The following is a 15,278-nucleotide window of genomic DNA, read 5'->3' as shown; positions in this document are numbered from 1 at the left end:
CGTGCGGGTCTCTAAAATTCTCTAGCAGCATCGAACGGAGTAAAAATTTTAAAAAAATAGAGTGCAAGTTACGAAGAATCATTTTTTTGGCTATTAAGAACTTAAAAGAAATACACTTATCATATCATTAGTTTTTATATGTTAAAATTGCATAAAATAAAAGAAATCTTTATTCTATCTAGACAAGTATTCTATTTATAAGCAATTTCAAAATGTGACTATGTGATATGATCAGTAATTATATATGCATTAATGTTACATTTAATTTAGCCATTAAGCTCTTTCGAGGCCTTTATTGATTACCATATTTCACTGAGTTTGTGCACAAGTCGAAGACTGAGTTGAATCGAAGGATCAAATCCCCTTGTACTTGGCATGCTGGTTTCTATAAATTCTTTAGCAGCTCCCTTTCATCGGTTGTGCTTCTCCCCTCACTAAATTAACATGCGACGTTTAGTGCAATTGGTGAAAAAAAAAAATCGAGGGAAAGTTACAAAAATGGTCCCTTCTGTTCTGGCTACTTGAGCAAGTGTATTATTGATAACTCAAAACAAGCAGACAAGCTGCCACTAGATAGACAGAGGCAGGGCACCACCTCAACATTAGTCCCCAATCCCTTCCATATCTTCAAATCTTTGTGGGGTGTTCTTGGAGCTAATGATCACTGAGGTCTATATTGTACATCTTCAAGAAAAACCACCTCAGGCACAACTGGTGTAGAGCTGGAAAAACGACAGACAGCAGGCTTGTTCTTGCTAGGGTAAATGGTGCAGGTGCTCCTCCTTTGCACTTCGATGTCTCTTTCATTCACCGACCCTGTACTGTCCATCATGTGAAATTCAATTCCATTCCAAGCCTCCACGACGGTTTCAGCTGAGAATGGACAAAAGTGCAGGTGCAATGGATATGAAATGTCATGTCTTGGAAATCCACCCTTATCTCATTGGATTAGAGAATTAGAGAGAGTTCAGTTCCACTAAATTTGAAAGTACATAGGGATCGCTGAATAAGAGGAATTGACCCCAATAATCCTAAATAAAAGCTTGAATTTATACAATGAAATCTTTTAAAAAAAAATTATTGAGTACAATTTAATCATTCAAACAAGCTCACGGATAAATTTACTAATAGTGCCACGTCCGGGAAAAGTTAAAAGTCAAAAAAAAATCAAAGAAAAAATGGAGAAAAACCAAACCGAAAAGCCAATTCCAAAATATAAAAATCAAAGATTGAGAGAGGTGCTATCAAGTGAGTGTGCTCATTAAACTCGCATAGAAAATTCGGGTCGGGCGGGTCGGGTCGGGTCGGGTTTCCGGGTCGTTACTTTAAAAAAACTTTTTTTTTTTTTCGGGTGAGAGTCAAACGGGCCATTCATCTTCATTGTTGTTCGTGACTTCTCACAACTGTTATACGTTATTACGAAACATTCCAAGCCTCGGCTTGGCTCTTTATTTTTTAGCATTGGATTGATTTTTGTCTTTTTTTTTCTTTTGGCTGGCCTCAAATGAATGTATCTTCTACAAATGAGCACAAGCATATGCATGTGGGGAAAAGAAATAAGTTAAAATGGGGTCGGAGAGAAGTAAATGTTTAAGAAATACATTCATACAATTGGAAAAGAAGATGCTAGAGAATCGGAAATAAGAAAAGCTGGACTTCTTGCCAATGCCCACGAATTCATAAGGTATGGTGAGCTCGGTAAATATGCTGAAAAGGGTTTTACTTTCTAGAGTAAAATATGCAATCTTCTCCTTTCTTCGAGAATGCGCTAGGATGATTAAAAACCCGATAGGCAACAAGCTATTATTCAACTGGGAAGATTTTATGACTTTGTATCATTGACAACAGCAGATGTTCCCTTTGGCTAATATAGCAACAGATAGAGGTTCCTCCTTGTGGCGGTGCCTACTACTCTCCTCGATCAAATTACGAGCAACAGCTCCCACTATCGCTAAAAGTAGAACACAGACATAATGATATCTTGGATCACATCTTGTTCTCCTAAAAGATGAGCTTCATAGTAGGACTATGCCAGTTTTCCAATTGATTGGCCTCAGAAGGTTTGACTTGATGTCCCCGAGACTTCCCTGTAGAAAAATGAAAAAGAAAAAGAGATGATGATATGAGAAGCTAAAGGCAAAATCATACTCTTTAGTACAATCATCTTTAGTGTATGCAGAAATCTTCAGTTCACAATAGATAACGAGTCTCTTATCATCACCTCAAAAAGTTTCTTATGGTCACATAATCTGTCTAAAAGAAGCAAGTGCTTTCGCCAGCTCCTGCGGTTTTACATTTGCCAGCTACAACCCTCTCACCGACCAAGGTCGTTGGGACATCGGCCAGGGCTCGTTGCTCGCGTCCCTTTTGTGATGAGGCGTAGGGCAACAGTTGTTTGGAACCATACTCTCTCTCTCCTAGGGTAAGTCCACTTATTGTTATTTCTAGACTTTTAGCAAATTTTTAAATTTTTTTGGCTATTTTATGTTCCTTCTTACAATAAATGTCACAACTCAGATACTACATGAATAGGGATAATGATATGGCCGTCCTTCTCTTCACTTGAAGGACGCAGTGTCAACATTAACAAGACATAGAGTTTCTATAATCTAACAAAATTTTATATGTACTTTCAACTTGACTAAACTCAACAAATGTCATTTTAGATATATATCAAACTATCTCAACTCACCCACGAAATTCAACTATCAAAATTGCCGGTTCATATCGCTCTCGCTCTATTAGTAACTAAGCAAGGAACTTGAAAAGATTGGAAAGGAAAGGGGTGGGCAACCGTATCTCAGTAAGTAATGCATATCTCTTCCAAACAGATCAAGCACCAATCACGCATATTTATAAAGCAATACAAAAACTCAATAATTCCAAACCTACTATATGACAAAATTACAATATCAAAATGAGTTATATAATACTTTAACATAACTATCTCCATAGTAGAAATACCCATTTTCATCAATAATATCATAATAAATAATTAATGGTCTAGCCCACTGATCAATTTCACTGCATCATACTTCAATGGTCAATTTCATTGACCAATCTTCTCAAATCATATGTCAATGGTCTATTCCATTGATTAATCTCATCAACTCATATGTCAATGGTCTATTCCATTGACTAATCTCAAATCACATAATATCCCAAGGTACTAGAGGTGACTCTCACAAGACTCGCATCAACATGTAACACGTAATCATTGATCAACATATATCAATGATGCAAGGCCCTAGAAATGGTTCGCACGAGACTCGTGTTTCCGTATAACACTTAGCCCCTTGGTCAACATATATTAATGGCATAAGGCTCTAGAGGTGGCTCTCACGAGACTCACATCTCTATGTAGCACTTAGCCCTTAGCTAGCATAAATAAAAGGCACAAGGTCCTAGAGGTGGCTTCTATGAGACTCGTGTAATTGTGGAGCACTTAGCTCTTAGCTAATCCACATCATAATTGTTTGCACAAACCCAAACATAGCTTTTTACAAGTCAATTCTTTCGACCAAACCAAATCCATAATGCGTATCATAAATTGATTTCACAAATTGAATCAAATAACCTTTCACAACTCAATTTATCAAACAGAATGTATATCATAAAGTATTTCACAAATTGATATATATATATATACACATAACTTTTTATTAACCATAATCAAAGTCAACATAATTCTAATAACAAAAAAATTTTGCAAACTCAAAATATATCATTTTTCCCAACTTTGTTCACTAGACATAATATACTTAACACCATTTCAGCATTCATTTCATAAACTAGTTTGTAACACAATACATATATGTATCCTTTTACAATACATCTCCTAAAACGATTCTCAAATTATTCATAGATACTAAAAGGTAGTAAATGCTTGATCTAAATGTTTATGCAATAAAAATTTCATTTCATAACTCATATTATAGATAATCCATATCACTTTTGAAATATGAGTTTATAAACTCAAAGAAGAGATAGTACAATTCACTAGGGCATACTCCAAACCAAATAATGTGACTAAACATGCAACGATCTAGTAATCTATCAATTAATCAAAAATCGACCTCAAAATCAAGTAAAATGCTACTTTAACTAAGGGCTTGACTAGACTACACTTAATTGCTAATAAAACAACTCTTACATGTTAACAAATCACTCACTAAAAACAATTATTCAAACCTAAGTGCACACGAAACCCCAAAATTTTGCTCTAACTAAACTGTTGCTTTAAATAGACTCTCATCAAAACTCATAGTTCTACAACACCATAATCTACCATTTTCATAAAATTCCATAGCTCAACAACTCAAAAATTGGACTTTGCAGCTCGATTTTTACAAAACTTGAAATCTACACTCTAATTCTGAAAATTTATCTCTTTGGATGAACAAAGGGCACAAGCACTTATTGGGCATTGTGAATTGAAGTTGAATTGACTTGGCGAGGTCCCCGTTATATGCACATGCAAAACCCCTTTCCTTTCTTCCTTCTCCTTCTTCTTTCTTTCTTTCTTTCCCTCTAACTCTCTTCTCTTTGCCCTTTTTCCCCTCTTCTTTCTCCACGAACGAGCTCTCCCCCTTTTTTTCTTGTTTTGATCGCCGCTTGCTGCTGCTTCTCTTCTTTCTTTAGGGTGCGAATGGTAACGTTTCTTCTTTTTTTGTTCCGGGAACAGAAATAAAAGTATTTCGTTCCGGGAACAATTTTGAACAAAAGAACGCGTTTGGTAACGTTTGTTCCTGGAATAAAAAATGAATAAAAACACGTTTGGTAAATTTTATTCTTTTTTTGTTTCTTTTAATTTTTTAAACATTTTTATTTTATTTTTCATTTTTCCTTTCTTTTTTATTTTTCTTTTTTTCAGGCCGGTCCCAGGCCTCCGGCGACTCCAATGACGGGGCGGCGGCCTTGCCCAACGGCGAGGGCGAGGCTTGGCCTCGCTAGGGGGCAGCGACTCTCCGGTGAGGTCGCCGACCCTCAACGGCCGGTCGCCGGCCATGGCCGAGGCTAGCCAAAGAAAAAAGAAGAAAAAAGAAGAAGAAAAGATAAAAGAGAGAAGAAGCGTTTCTTCAAAATTGTTTCGGAACAAGAAGCAACTTTTTGTTTTCTTTTTTTTTCCAATTTTGTTCTAACAAAAACAAAAAAAAAAAAAAACGCAACCGAACGCATTTACTGCTTTTTGTTCCTGGGACGAAAAAAGTACAAAGTGTTCTAGAAACATTTTTGGAACGTTTCCATGTAGGGCCTAAAGCTTCCGATGCACAAATATGTTGAAGGAAGAAAGAAATTAGGCTGAGCTTTAAGGACATGGGTTGGGCTAGGCCCATATGTTATACTAATTGTCTTATCTAACATGATGATCGTGCAACATCATGGTCAAATATGCTCATATTGATTTTTTTTTTTTTTGAATAGATGCTCATATTGATAAATGATAGCCACTTTACATTTCGGCATATTACATCAACGAACTTATGTGAGAGATTATCCAATATATTTGATCGATAAAGAACGTTTTATACTTGATTGTACAAATTCCAACGTTTAGGACTTGATTACACGCTGAGCTAAATGTTTAGGACTATTTGTGTAATTTTTCTTTGATTAATAATACCGAATTTCAAAATGCCTTTGGATGATGTATCCTCCTGGTCATATACAGGGAGGCATTAACTGCCTTTGTCCATGTAAATGTGTTGCAAAGGGGAGGCGCATCTTTGACACTTAAGCGTTGAACATCCTCATGGAATACCCTGCATTTTAGCTTGAGTACAGTCAAGTTCAAAGTACATCGAATTTCTTATAGAGCGAGCTTCGACAGGAAATTTCAATTCGATCGATCTTAACCCAAGTTTCAAGCATGGATTATTTAAGTTGAGCCGAACTAGAACTCATCACTCTATCATCTCATCCTTCTTCTGTCTTGTTTAGATGTGCTTCCTTCTCGCTAATTTGGAGAAATTTCCGAGCTATAAATGTATTTGGGACCAAACATTCGTGTTTGCTACCAGTTTCTGGATGTAGAACCGTGCATGAATTCACTTTGCAATCTGGAACATCGCTTTCGTTTTCCATATTCTAGAATCATCCCAAAATATAAAATAAGCTCTTGGCAGTGACAGGATTTGGCTGACATTTGGCTGTTCCTGACAAGCATACAACGTGCTCATCTTCTAGCAACTACGACCACAAGCGTGATCTATGGAGGAAGAATCTGAAAGTTTCTTCTCTTTTCCTGAACTCTCTCTCTCTCTCTCTCTCTCTCGGAGAGGCAGACACCAATATATATATATGGAAGCAACCTATGAGTAAGCACAAAACGAGCTGAAGTGACGAGATTGGCTCTTTGACCTCTCTTCTGCTTGAATTTTAGGGAACTCTTGTCCCTATTGCAGAGTCATGGGAAGCGATAATGTACGTCAGCTTCGCATCTTCTTCTTTCCCTTCATGGCTTATGGCCACATCTTGCCAACCATAGACATGGCCAAACTCTTTGCATCTAGAGGCCTCAAAGCAACCATCATCACCACCCCACTGAATGCACCGATTTTTGCTCAAACCATCCAGAGGACCCAGAAGCTCGGCGCCAAGATTGATGTCAAGACAGTCGATTTCCCATCCGTAGAGGCCGGGTTGCCTCCGGGATGCGAAAATCTAGATTCGGTCGCGTCCCAAGAAATGTTGCTCAAATTCATTAAGGCCACAGAAATGCTGAAGCAGCCATTGGAGGACCTTCTAAGTGAGGACCCTCCTGATTGTCTAGTGGCTGACATGTTCTTTCCATAGGCAACTGATGTGGCCCAGAGGTTAGGAGTCCCTAGGATGGTGTTCCATGGAATGAGCTTCTTCGCACTATGCGCAACGGCATGTGTTATGCTTCACGAGCCACACAAGAATGTGCCATCTGATTCAGACCCTTTTGCGATCCCCAACTTCCCTCACGAGATCAAATTGACCAGAAAGCAGCTTCCAGAACATCTCTGCTCCGGTGTCGAAAATGATTTCACAAGGTTCAACCGTGAAGCCAAGGAATCAGAGGTTCGAAGCTTCGGGGTCATAGTCAACAGCTTCTACGAGCTAGAGCCAGACTATGCTGCTTACTATAGGAATGTGCTAGGAAGGAGAGCCTGGCACATTGGTCCGGTCTCATTGTGCAATAGGGGCATTGAAGACAAGGCTAGGAGAGGAAAGAAGGCCACGATCGACGAACACGACTGCCTAAATTGGCTTGACACGAAAGATCCTAATTCAGTTATTTATATATGTTTCGGGAGCGTGGCCAAATTCTCTTCCAATCAGCTCAGGGAGATCGCGCTGGCGCTTGAGGCCTCAGGGCAGCAGTTCATCTGGGTCATCCGAAAAGCTGACAAGGGTAGCGGGGACAAGGACGAGGCCGGTGGTGACGAGGAGTGGCTCCCGAGAGGATTCGAGGAGAGGATGAAATCGGAAAACAAGGGACTGATAATTCGGGACTGGGCACCTCAGGTGTTGATCCTCGATCACAAGGCGATCGGGGCATTTGTGACGCACTGCGGATGGAACTCGACCCTCGAAGGGATATGCGCCGGGGTGCCGATGGTGACGTGGCCGGTCTTTGCAGAGCAGTTCTATAACGAGAAGCTGGTGACCCAAGTACTGAGAGTTGGTGTAGGAGTTGGGGCTCAACAGTGGGTGGGCATAGTTGCGGACAAAGAGATAGTGAGCAAGGACAGGATAGAGAAGGCTTTGAGGCAAGTCATGGTGGGGGATGAAGCAGAGACGATGAGAGACAGGGCCAAGTTACTAGCCGACAAGGCGAGGAGGGCTATCGAGGACGGAGGGTCCTCGTACTCGGATATGAATGCTTTGATCAGAGAGCTTGCTTTGCACCGCATTGCTCGTGATGCAAAGAACTAGATCCTTGCAAATGTGAATAGCTACTTTGTATGTTGACCTTCAGGTTTCATGTGTGGGGATTCTTTGCAAGTAATCTTGTAAAGCATGATAGGAATGCCCTTAGCTTGTGTTAGGCACTCTAATCCGCTCTTGTAACTTTGAGGAGCGAGGGGCGTGTGCTGTGACAAGGAAAACTTATGAAGAATAAAGCTGTTACTGTAAACACCGTCTTTACTATGCTTGTTGCTCTGTTCTTCATATGATACAGGATGTGTGTGTAAGGGTTTCTCTTGTTGTGGGTTCAAAGGGTTCAGTTAAGACATTTAAGAACCATTCCGATGTCGAAGTTGACACCAAAAAAATGACCAAGTCTTTTTAATCAACATGATGCTGATTTGCATGAATATAGCGCTTGGTATTAAGTATAATTTGACTATTGTCGCCATATGATGGTGATTGGTCAACGATTATGACTTAGTAAAGCAAATTTGGCCATGTGTCGAATGTAGGGGAACTAGAGAAAGAAGATGAAGTGAAAATGTTAATGGAAGATAAATATATATATTGATTGTGGTTAAATAGTTGGCAAATGAAAAGTTGTAACCGCTTGTAGATAAGGTCGATGTGCCATCATGGAGCCTAAAGTTGTGGAGATGCGGTTGCAACCACATCAATTTGACTATTAATAATTTACCGGCAATTACACTTTGTAGTAGACTATATAAAGCTGTGTTAAATTGTGGAGGCTCATCAGCACCCAACTTATGTATTTTATCAGTTTCAATTGATCAGTTTCCTATACTTGTATTTCCTTTTCCTTTAGATTTAGTTTTTCTTGATCCTTGTTGCGCAATTTACTTCCTTTCCAATTCAATTAAAACCAAAGATCAGACTTTGGTGAAATTCTATCTCACTGCTTAGGTCAATTCCCGGCGAGACTGAATCTAAGAGGAACTAGGACTACTTTTGCCTCAGAAATCAAAGCTAGACATGATTGAGTAACTCCATGAAGAATGATGCGAAATGGTCCTCTCGTCAGGCGCGGACTCTAGAGAACCAAGCAGTATCGTAAGCTAACCAGGCCTCGGAAGTGAGTAACGTGACCGAGGTCAAATGCTTGACCGAGAAGACTCGTATGGCGCTTTGTGCACCCACAAAGTAAAGTACTAAGCTAATACCATGGTCATATTCCGACGATGAACATTGACAGATCGAAATTTGGGCTTAGCCATGCTGACGATAGGCAGTGAAAGCACGGTTGTCTGCAATCCCAAAGGCCACGCTCTAACCAGTAATCAATACTCACTTAGTCCGATGACTGCTTAGATGAGCAGATCCTAACAGATATCAGAAAATCGAGCAATGATGCACGAGTTGGAGAATTCTTGGTAGCATGGTTCACGCTCGCTTTCGGGATACGACTCCTCTTCGTTTCAGACCGCTGCAGATTTCACATGATGCAGACACATGATTACCAAATGCGCAAATGCCTCTACTTTAAGCTAATGAGACAGAAAACGTGAGCTCGGATGTGAAAGTTCAACTGCCATTGTACCTCAGGAGTTAACATTGGACAATGAGCACAAGGAAAGAGAAGTCTTCGACAGCAAGTCTGTCCAAAAGCCAGCTTCCTCAATTTTACCGATCGTGAAGAGGGAGACAATCGTGGATTTTGTAAAAGAATGTAAATAAGTACAGGTGAATCTTACATTCGTGATCTTACATTCTTTAAAGGAGATAATATTTTAGCAAAGTAACTCTTCTTAACTCAAGTGTCAAATTTAGATAAATTCTAAACTCATTTCAGATTGTACTTCGTTTGTAAATGGTGCAATGAGCTCATCTGGTAACCCTAAACACTTAATTACAAATCTATTAGTTTTTTCAAGGAGTTTTAAAGGCCCAAAACCCTTTAAAAAAGCTGAATCAAACGCAACCTAAATCCTATTATGACATGGGAAAGGTTGAATACCCCATTAGGCTTAACCCACCGTCATCCCTCAAAAACATAAATCGAAAAGGAAGAAAATGGGTCAAAGATAAAGATATCCCTTGAGTTTGCACCCACCAAGCATGATGTAAAAGCGTTCAAGAACATGCGTCACAGTAAATCCGGTCGGAGTGAATCGTGAATTCTACTTTTAACTTGATTTTTTAGTGAATCTTACGAAGCTTACATTTTGACTTTTATATAATCTGAATTGTAAAATACTACAAACCTTTCAAAATTTTCAAATATCAATATGTAAAATTTTAGATGATATTTCAAGATTTTCTTTTGAAATAAAACTAGTAATAGAACAGATGTCGATTATTGCGTAACTCACATAAATCACCATTAAAATAAGGGGACCTTTGGGTGGGCCCGGACCTACCTTTCGCCTAAATGCCCATCATAAGTTTTTGGGATAAACCTCCAAACTTTCGAATTGTTGCACAATAGCCTCTGAACATTGAAATGTAACAAATTACCGTCCTTAAGTTTAGCATCTTTTCACAATAATAGTCCCCACGCTTTTATTAAGTAACATGTTTTACCTATGTGCACTTTACTTTTATTGTTGCTATCGTTAAGTTTTGGAAATAAAATACCATAAAAATCATAAATCTATTATATTAATATCAATTCAGTCTTAAATCCTTTAATTGGATCAATTAAGTCATAAACTTTTTTACTTCGGTACCAATTCAATCTATTCGAAAATTTAGGTAGGAAATTGTTGACATAGGCACCAACGGTCCTACATGGCATTACTAATGCTAATATGGACAAATTGTATAATTTTTTTAATATTTTTTAGATTTTTTTTTTTCTCCTTTTATTTCTCCTTTTCTTTTTTCTTTACCCCTTGGTTGGTGATGGTCCACTGCGACCATTGCTAGCTAGAGGCTAGTTTGCATGAGCCCTCACCAGTCACTAGTGAGGGTTCCCGCGCCCTTGTAAGCCATAGGCGAGTGCGTAGACTTGCCTAGATCCAAGTGAGGGTTGAAACTCTTACCTGTTGGCCGAGGTCGGCCTTTGTGCCCTCGTTGGCCATAGGTGAGGGCGTAGTAGCCCTCACTTGTGGTAGGTGAGGGCCGCAATGCTCTTGCCCAAATTTAGGCAAGGACCACGACAGCCTTGCTTGAGATGTTGTGATCCTAACCTGTCATGAGCAAAGGCCTTTGTGCCCTCGCCTTAAATTTTTTGTCCAAATCTTCGAGTCAAACCGCACTTTCTCACCAAAATTTCTTCGCCCAACCCTACCCGAAAGTCCTTCAGGACCTTGCAATTCGGTCCGAGCCTCAACGGAATGCACATGCCATGATTATGTCTACATCGATATGGGGAATTAGGATACGAGAAACTGACCAACTGTCTAGATCCGTGACAATGAATATCTAGTGTGCAAGGACAATTTTTTTCTCGCGCCGTGCATTTTAGAACTAATCCAATGCTTGGTAGAAAGAAAGAAAAAAGAGCGAGTTATTCTTGTGGCACCAATATTCTTGTGACAGAAAATTTTCTGAAAATTGGAGTTTTAATATTGTGCTTCCTCAAAATTGGAATGACTTTTGTGTAGACTGTAGACTTTCCATGATGAAATGGTGAAAGGCATTGATTGCAAACTGCAGCCCAATAAATACACAAAAAATATGAGCTTGTTCATATGAACCGAATCTGATGTCACTCGGGTTATCATATGTAAAGAATTCGATTGAATTACATGAGTATTAAACTATAAAATATTGGGTTGTTCGTGTTATCCACGTCCTTTGAACTTGAACTTCTTTTCTTGTTAGTATTTGAGTTCATTGTTTTGAATTTTGTCATAATCTTGAACCATATGTATAGCTTTATGCAAAAGCAACAAGCCTCGGATGTAATTACTCACCGGTGCATTAAATTAAAAAGCTAAACACACCAAGCCATAATAGCTTTGCTCATCTCATCTAAATGGATTTGAAAAGTGAGACTGTCCTTGTCACTTAATGAACGTGGTATATAGTGTTTGACATTAATTGGTAGCCAATTAGTTCCCTATAGTCATTGGATTTGCATTTCTCTACTCCCGCACGTATTATCTCCCGAGATAGACAGATTCATGCTTCATGGATTGCTCATGGTCCTTTGCTGAATGAAACTCAGGCTAGGTTATCTCCTTTCTATACTAACCAATAAATTTTCCATTAACACTCCATCTCTTTTCAATAAAAAGAAACTTACTTCACGCTTTTAACCCTTTCAGAACTGGCGTGCTAGACTCTATTAACGCATTTTATGTGATTCCTTGCAGCTTGTCAAGAGGAATTATTGCCTACTTTGGGAGTATACCCTATCCTTTCACACGTACACGCGGGTTTCATTTGAGGGAGATTCGCTTCGTTCATGCTTCAAGCGCACCAAAAAACATCTTGCTAGTCAAATGAGGAATATGCAAAGTTTTTCAAAGCTGTGAAATGCACAAACTACGAAATTAAGGAGATAAAAGGCCATAAACGATTGCAAATCAGGAGTGATTTCTCAACCAAACTCCAAATTCCGAGATCGAAACATCATTTTACCAAAGGGAAGGCCAGCCAGCATATGAAAACTACACAAATACTAAGTCACGTGGATACTCAGTAGAGTTCCAAACACGGCACACTAAAGTGGTCCCCGACGACGACCTTTAAGTCGGCAGTCCCTTAAAATAAAAATCTTGGAAGAGCACAAAGAGTGCGTTTGGATGGGCATTTAGAAAGCCCATCCAGCCCCCAAAGCTCCTTCAGCCAAAGAGGGGTGTTTGGCAATCCTCCCAAGGAGCTTTCAAATGAAAGCGAAAGTACTTTTGGAAATCTTTGAAAATATTTTTTCTTTCCTAAACTACCCTCATTGATTTTTCATATTTCCATTATTGTCCCCGTATTTATATTTTTTTTTAAATGAAAAAGGAGCAGCCTTTCGCCGGTCCGGCGAAGGGCGGCACGGCGACGCCGCCATGCGAGCTAGATCTAGCGCCGGCGGCCGTCGGCCGAGGTCGCCCGACCTCGGGCGATCTCAGACAAGGTCGCGCGACCCAGCTCGAGGGCCGCCGGAGGTCGCCCGACCTCGGCGACCACCGCCCGGGTCTCGCGGCCGCGCTGTGCGAGGGTCGCGCGACCCGGGCGACCGCCGCCCGGGTCGCGTCGCGCGACACTCGCCCGCGACCCGCGAGACCCAGCGGCGGTCGCCCGGGTCGCGCGAGGTCGGGTGACCTCCGGCGACCCTCGAGTGGGTCGCGCGACCCTCGCCGAGGGCTCGGGCAACCTCCGGCGGCCCTCTGGTCGCGCGACCCTCGCCGGAGGTCGCCCGACCTCGGGCGACCTCAGCCGACGGCCGCCGCGCGCAGATCCGCTCGCCGGCCGGCGAAGGGTTTAGCTGATTTTTCAAAAAAAAAAAAAAGAAAAGAAAAGAAAATATATATATACACATTATACCATCAAAAGCTCATTGCAAATGTTTTCTTACCAAACACACATTCAACACAAAGCTCATTTGCAAAATTTTTTTACCAAACACTATCGCATTTTTCCCAAGTAGCTTTGGGCTTTCAGCATTTGCATTGGACTCAAAGCCCATTGCAAATGCTGAACCAAACGCAGCCAAAGCATATGACAAGATTCCCAATCTCTCCTTCCTACCATCACTCGGCACTTTCTTGAACCTCCATAACCTCCTCCTCCTCCTTCTCTTCATCTTCTTCGTCATCGTCGCCATGGAACAGGAATCCGATCGAGGAGTCCATGTCCTGTTCTTCCCTCTAATGGCTCACGGCCACATGTTGCCGACCCTCGGACATGGCCAGGCTCTTCACGGCCAGGGGAGCCAGAGCCACCATAATCACCACCCCACACAACGCACCTGTCTTCCAGAACTCTTTACAGATCGACGTTGGATCGCGGATCGACCTTCGAACCATCGAGTTCCCGACCCGAGAAGTCGGTCTCCCAGAAGGCCTCGAGAACCTCGACATGGTCACCACGCAGGACATCCAGCTGAAGTTCTTCAGGGCCATCTCGATGCTGTCTCGGCCCCTGGAAGCTCTCGTAGAGGAATTGGCCCCCGACGCGCTGGTTGCCGACATATTCTTTCCCTTTGCGAACGACATAGCGGCCGGGCATGGCATCCCGAGGCTAGCCTTCCACGGGACGAGCTTCTTCTCCATGTGTGCGGCCGAGAGCGTGCAGAGGCACAGGCCTCACGAGAAGGTCTCGTCTGACGACGAGCTGTTTCGCTTGCTCGGTCTGCCGGACGAAATCATGATGACGAGGTCTCAGATCCGGGATGAGCTGAAGATCAGCGTCGAGACTGATTTCACCAGGTTGCTGAAGAGATCTTATCAAGCTGCGGATCGATGTTTCGGGATGATAGTGAACAGCTTCCATGAGCTTGAGCCGAGTTATGTGGATCACTACAGGAATGCTCTCGGCAAGAGAGCTTGGCACATAGGACCTGTTTCGTTGTGCAATAGGAATTTGCAGGAGAAGGCCCAGAGAGGAGGGAAGGGAGCATCTATCGACGGGCACGAGTGCCTCAAGTGGCTCGACTCGAGAGGGCCCGGCTCGGTCGTCTACGTCTGCTTCGGCACAACGTCCAAGTTCTCGGATGCGCATTTGCAAGAGATCGCCACGGGATTGGAGGCCTCTGGCCAGGACTTCGTCTGGGTTGTGAGCAGGGACAGAAAAGAAGAGAAAGGAAATGAGGGTGAAGGGCAGGACGATTGGCTGCCCGAAGGGTTCGAAAAGAGGATCCAAGGCAGAGGGCTGATCATCCGGGGATGGGCTCCGCAAGTCCTGATCCTCGATCACCGGAGCGTCGGGGGCTTCGTGACGCACTGCGGGTGGAACTCGGTGCTCGAGGGGATCAGCGCGGGGCTCCCGATGGTGACGTGGCCCATCTTCGCGGAGCAGTTCTACAACGAGAAGCTGGTGACCGAGGTCCTGAGAATCGGTGTCGGGGTCGGGGCCCGGCGGTGGGCAAGGTTAGTGGGGGATTTCGTGAGGAAAGAGGCGGTCGAGAGGGCGGTGAAAGAGATAATGGTGGGGGAGAGCGCAGGAGAGATGAGAGGCAGAGCAAGGAGCTTTGGGGTTATGGCCAAAAGGGCAGTTGAAGAAGGGGGTTCTTCGTACAATGATTTGGGGGCTTTGATAGAAGAATTGAGGACATATGGCTCGGGTTGAAGAACTATGGTTTTGTGAGGAATAAGTAAGGTGGTGACATTCGTGGTGTGTTTTAAGGAACCAGAGATTCAGATTTAAGTGCGAAGTATAAGGCTGTGGTGACGATTTCAATGCTCATTTTAGATATTATTGATTTGATAGCTATATGTTTCAATCCCCCAATTCTTCTTTTTGTCCCCCTCGAACAAGAACATGGTTGATTTAGTTCTCAA

General features: G+C 42.0%; 2 protein-coding genes across 2 annotated transcripts; both read left to right on the top strand.

Annotated features, from left to right (window-relative positions):
• Positions 1-6,145: 6,145 nt before the first annotated feature.
• LOC104453185 (scopoletin glucosyltransferase) lies at positions 6,146-8,142 on the top strand. The gene is given in 2 exon segments (XM_018876918.2): positions 6,146-6,317; positions 6,405-8,142. Coding segments are annotated over 2 exon segments (1,608 nt in total). The 5' UTR covers positions 6,146-6,210; the 3' UTR covers positions 7,906-8,142.
• A 5,354-nt stretch (positions 8,143-13,496) lies between these two features.
• LOC104455688 (scopoletin glucosyltransferase) lies at positions 13,497-15,278 on the top strand. Its single transcript, XM_039315244.1, is given in 2 exon segments — positions 13,497-13,679; positions 13,681-15,278. Coding segments are annotated over 2 exon segments (1,464 nt in total). The 5' UTR covers positions 13,497-13,601; the 3' UTR covers positions 15,067-15,278.

Source organism: Eucalyptus grandis, chromosome 6 (genome assembly GCF_016545825.1).
Source record: "Eucalyptus grandis isolate ANBG69807.140 chromosome 6, ASM1654582v1, whole genome shotgun sequence".
In the NCBI taxonomy this organism is placed as follows: Eukaryota; Viridiplantae; Streptophyta; class Magnoliopsida; order Myrtales; family Myrtaceae; genus Eucalyptus; species Eucalyptus grandis.
Note: the sequence above shows the minus strand (reverse complement) of the source record. Positions and strands in the feature narration are given on the sequence as shown.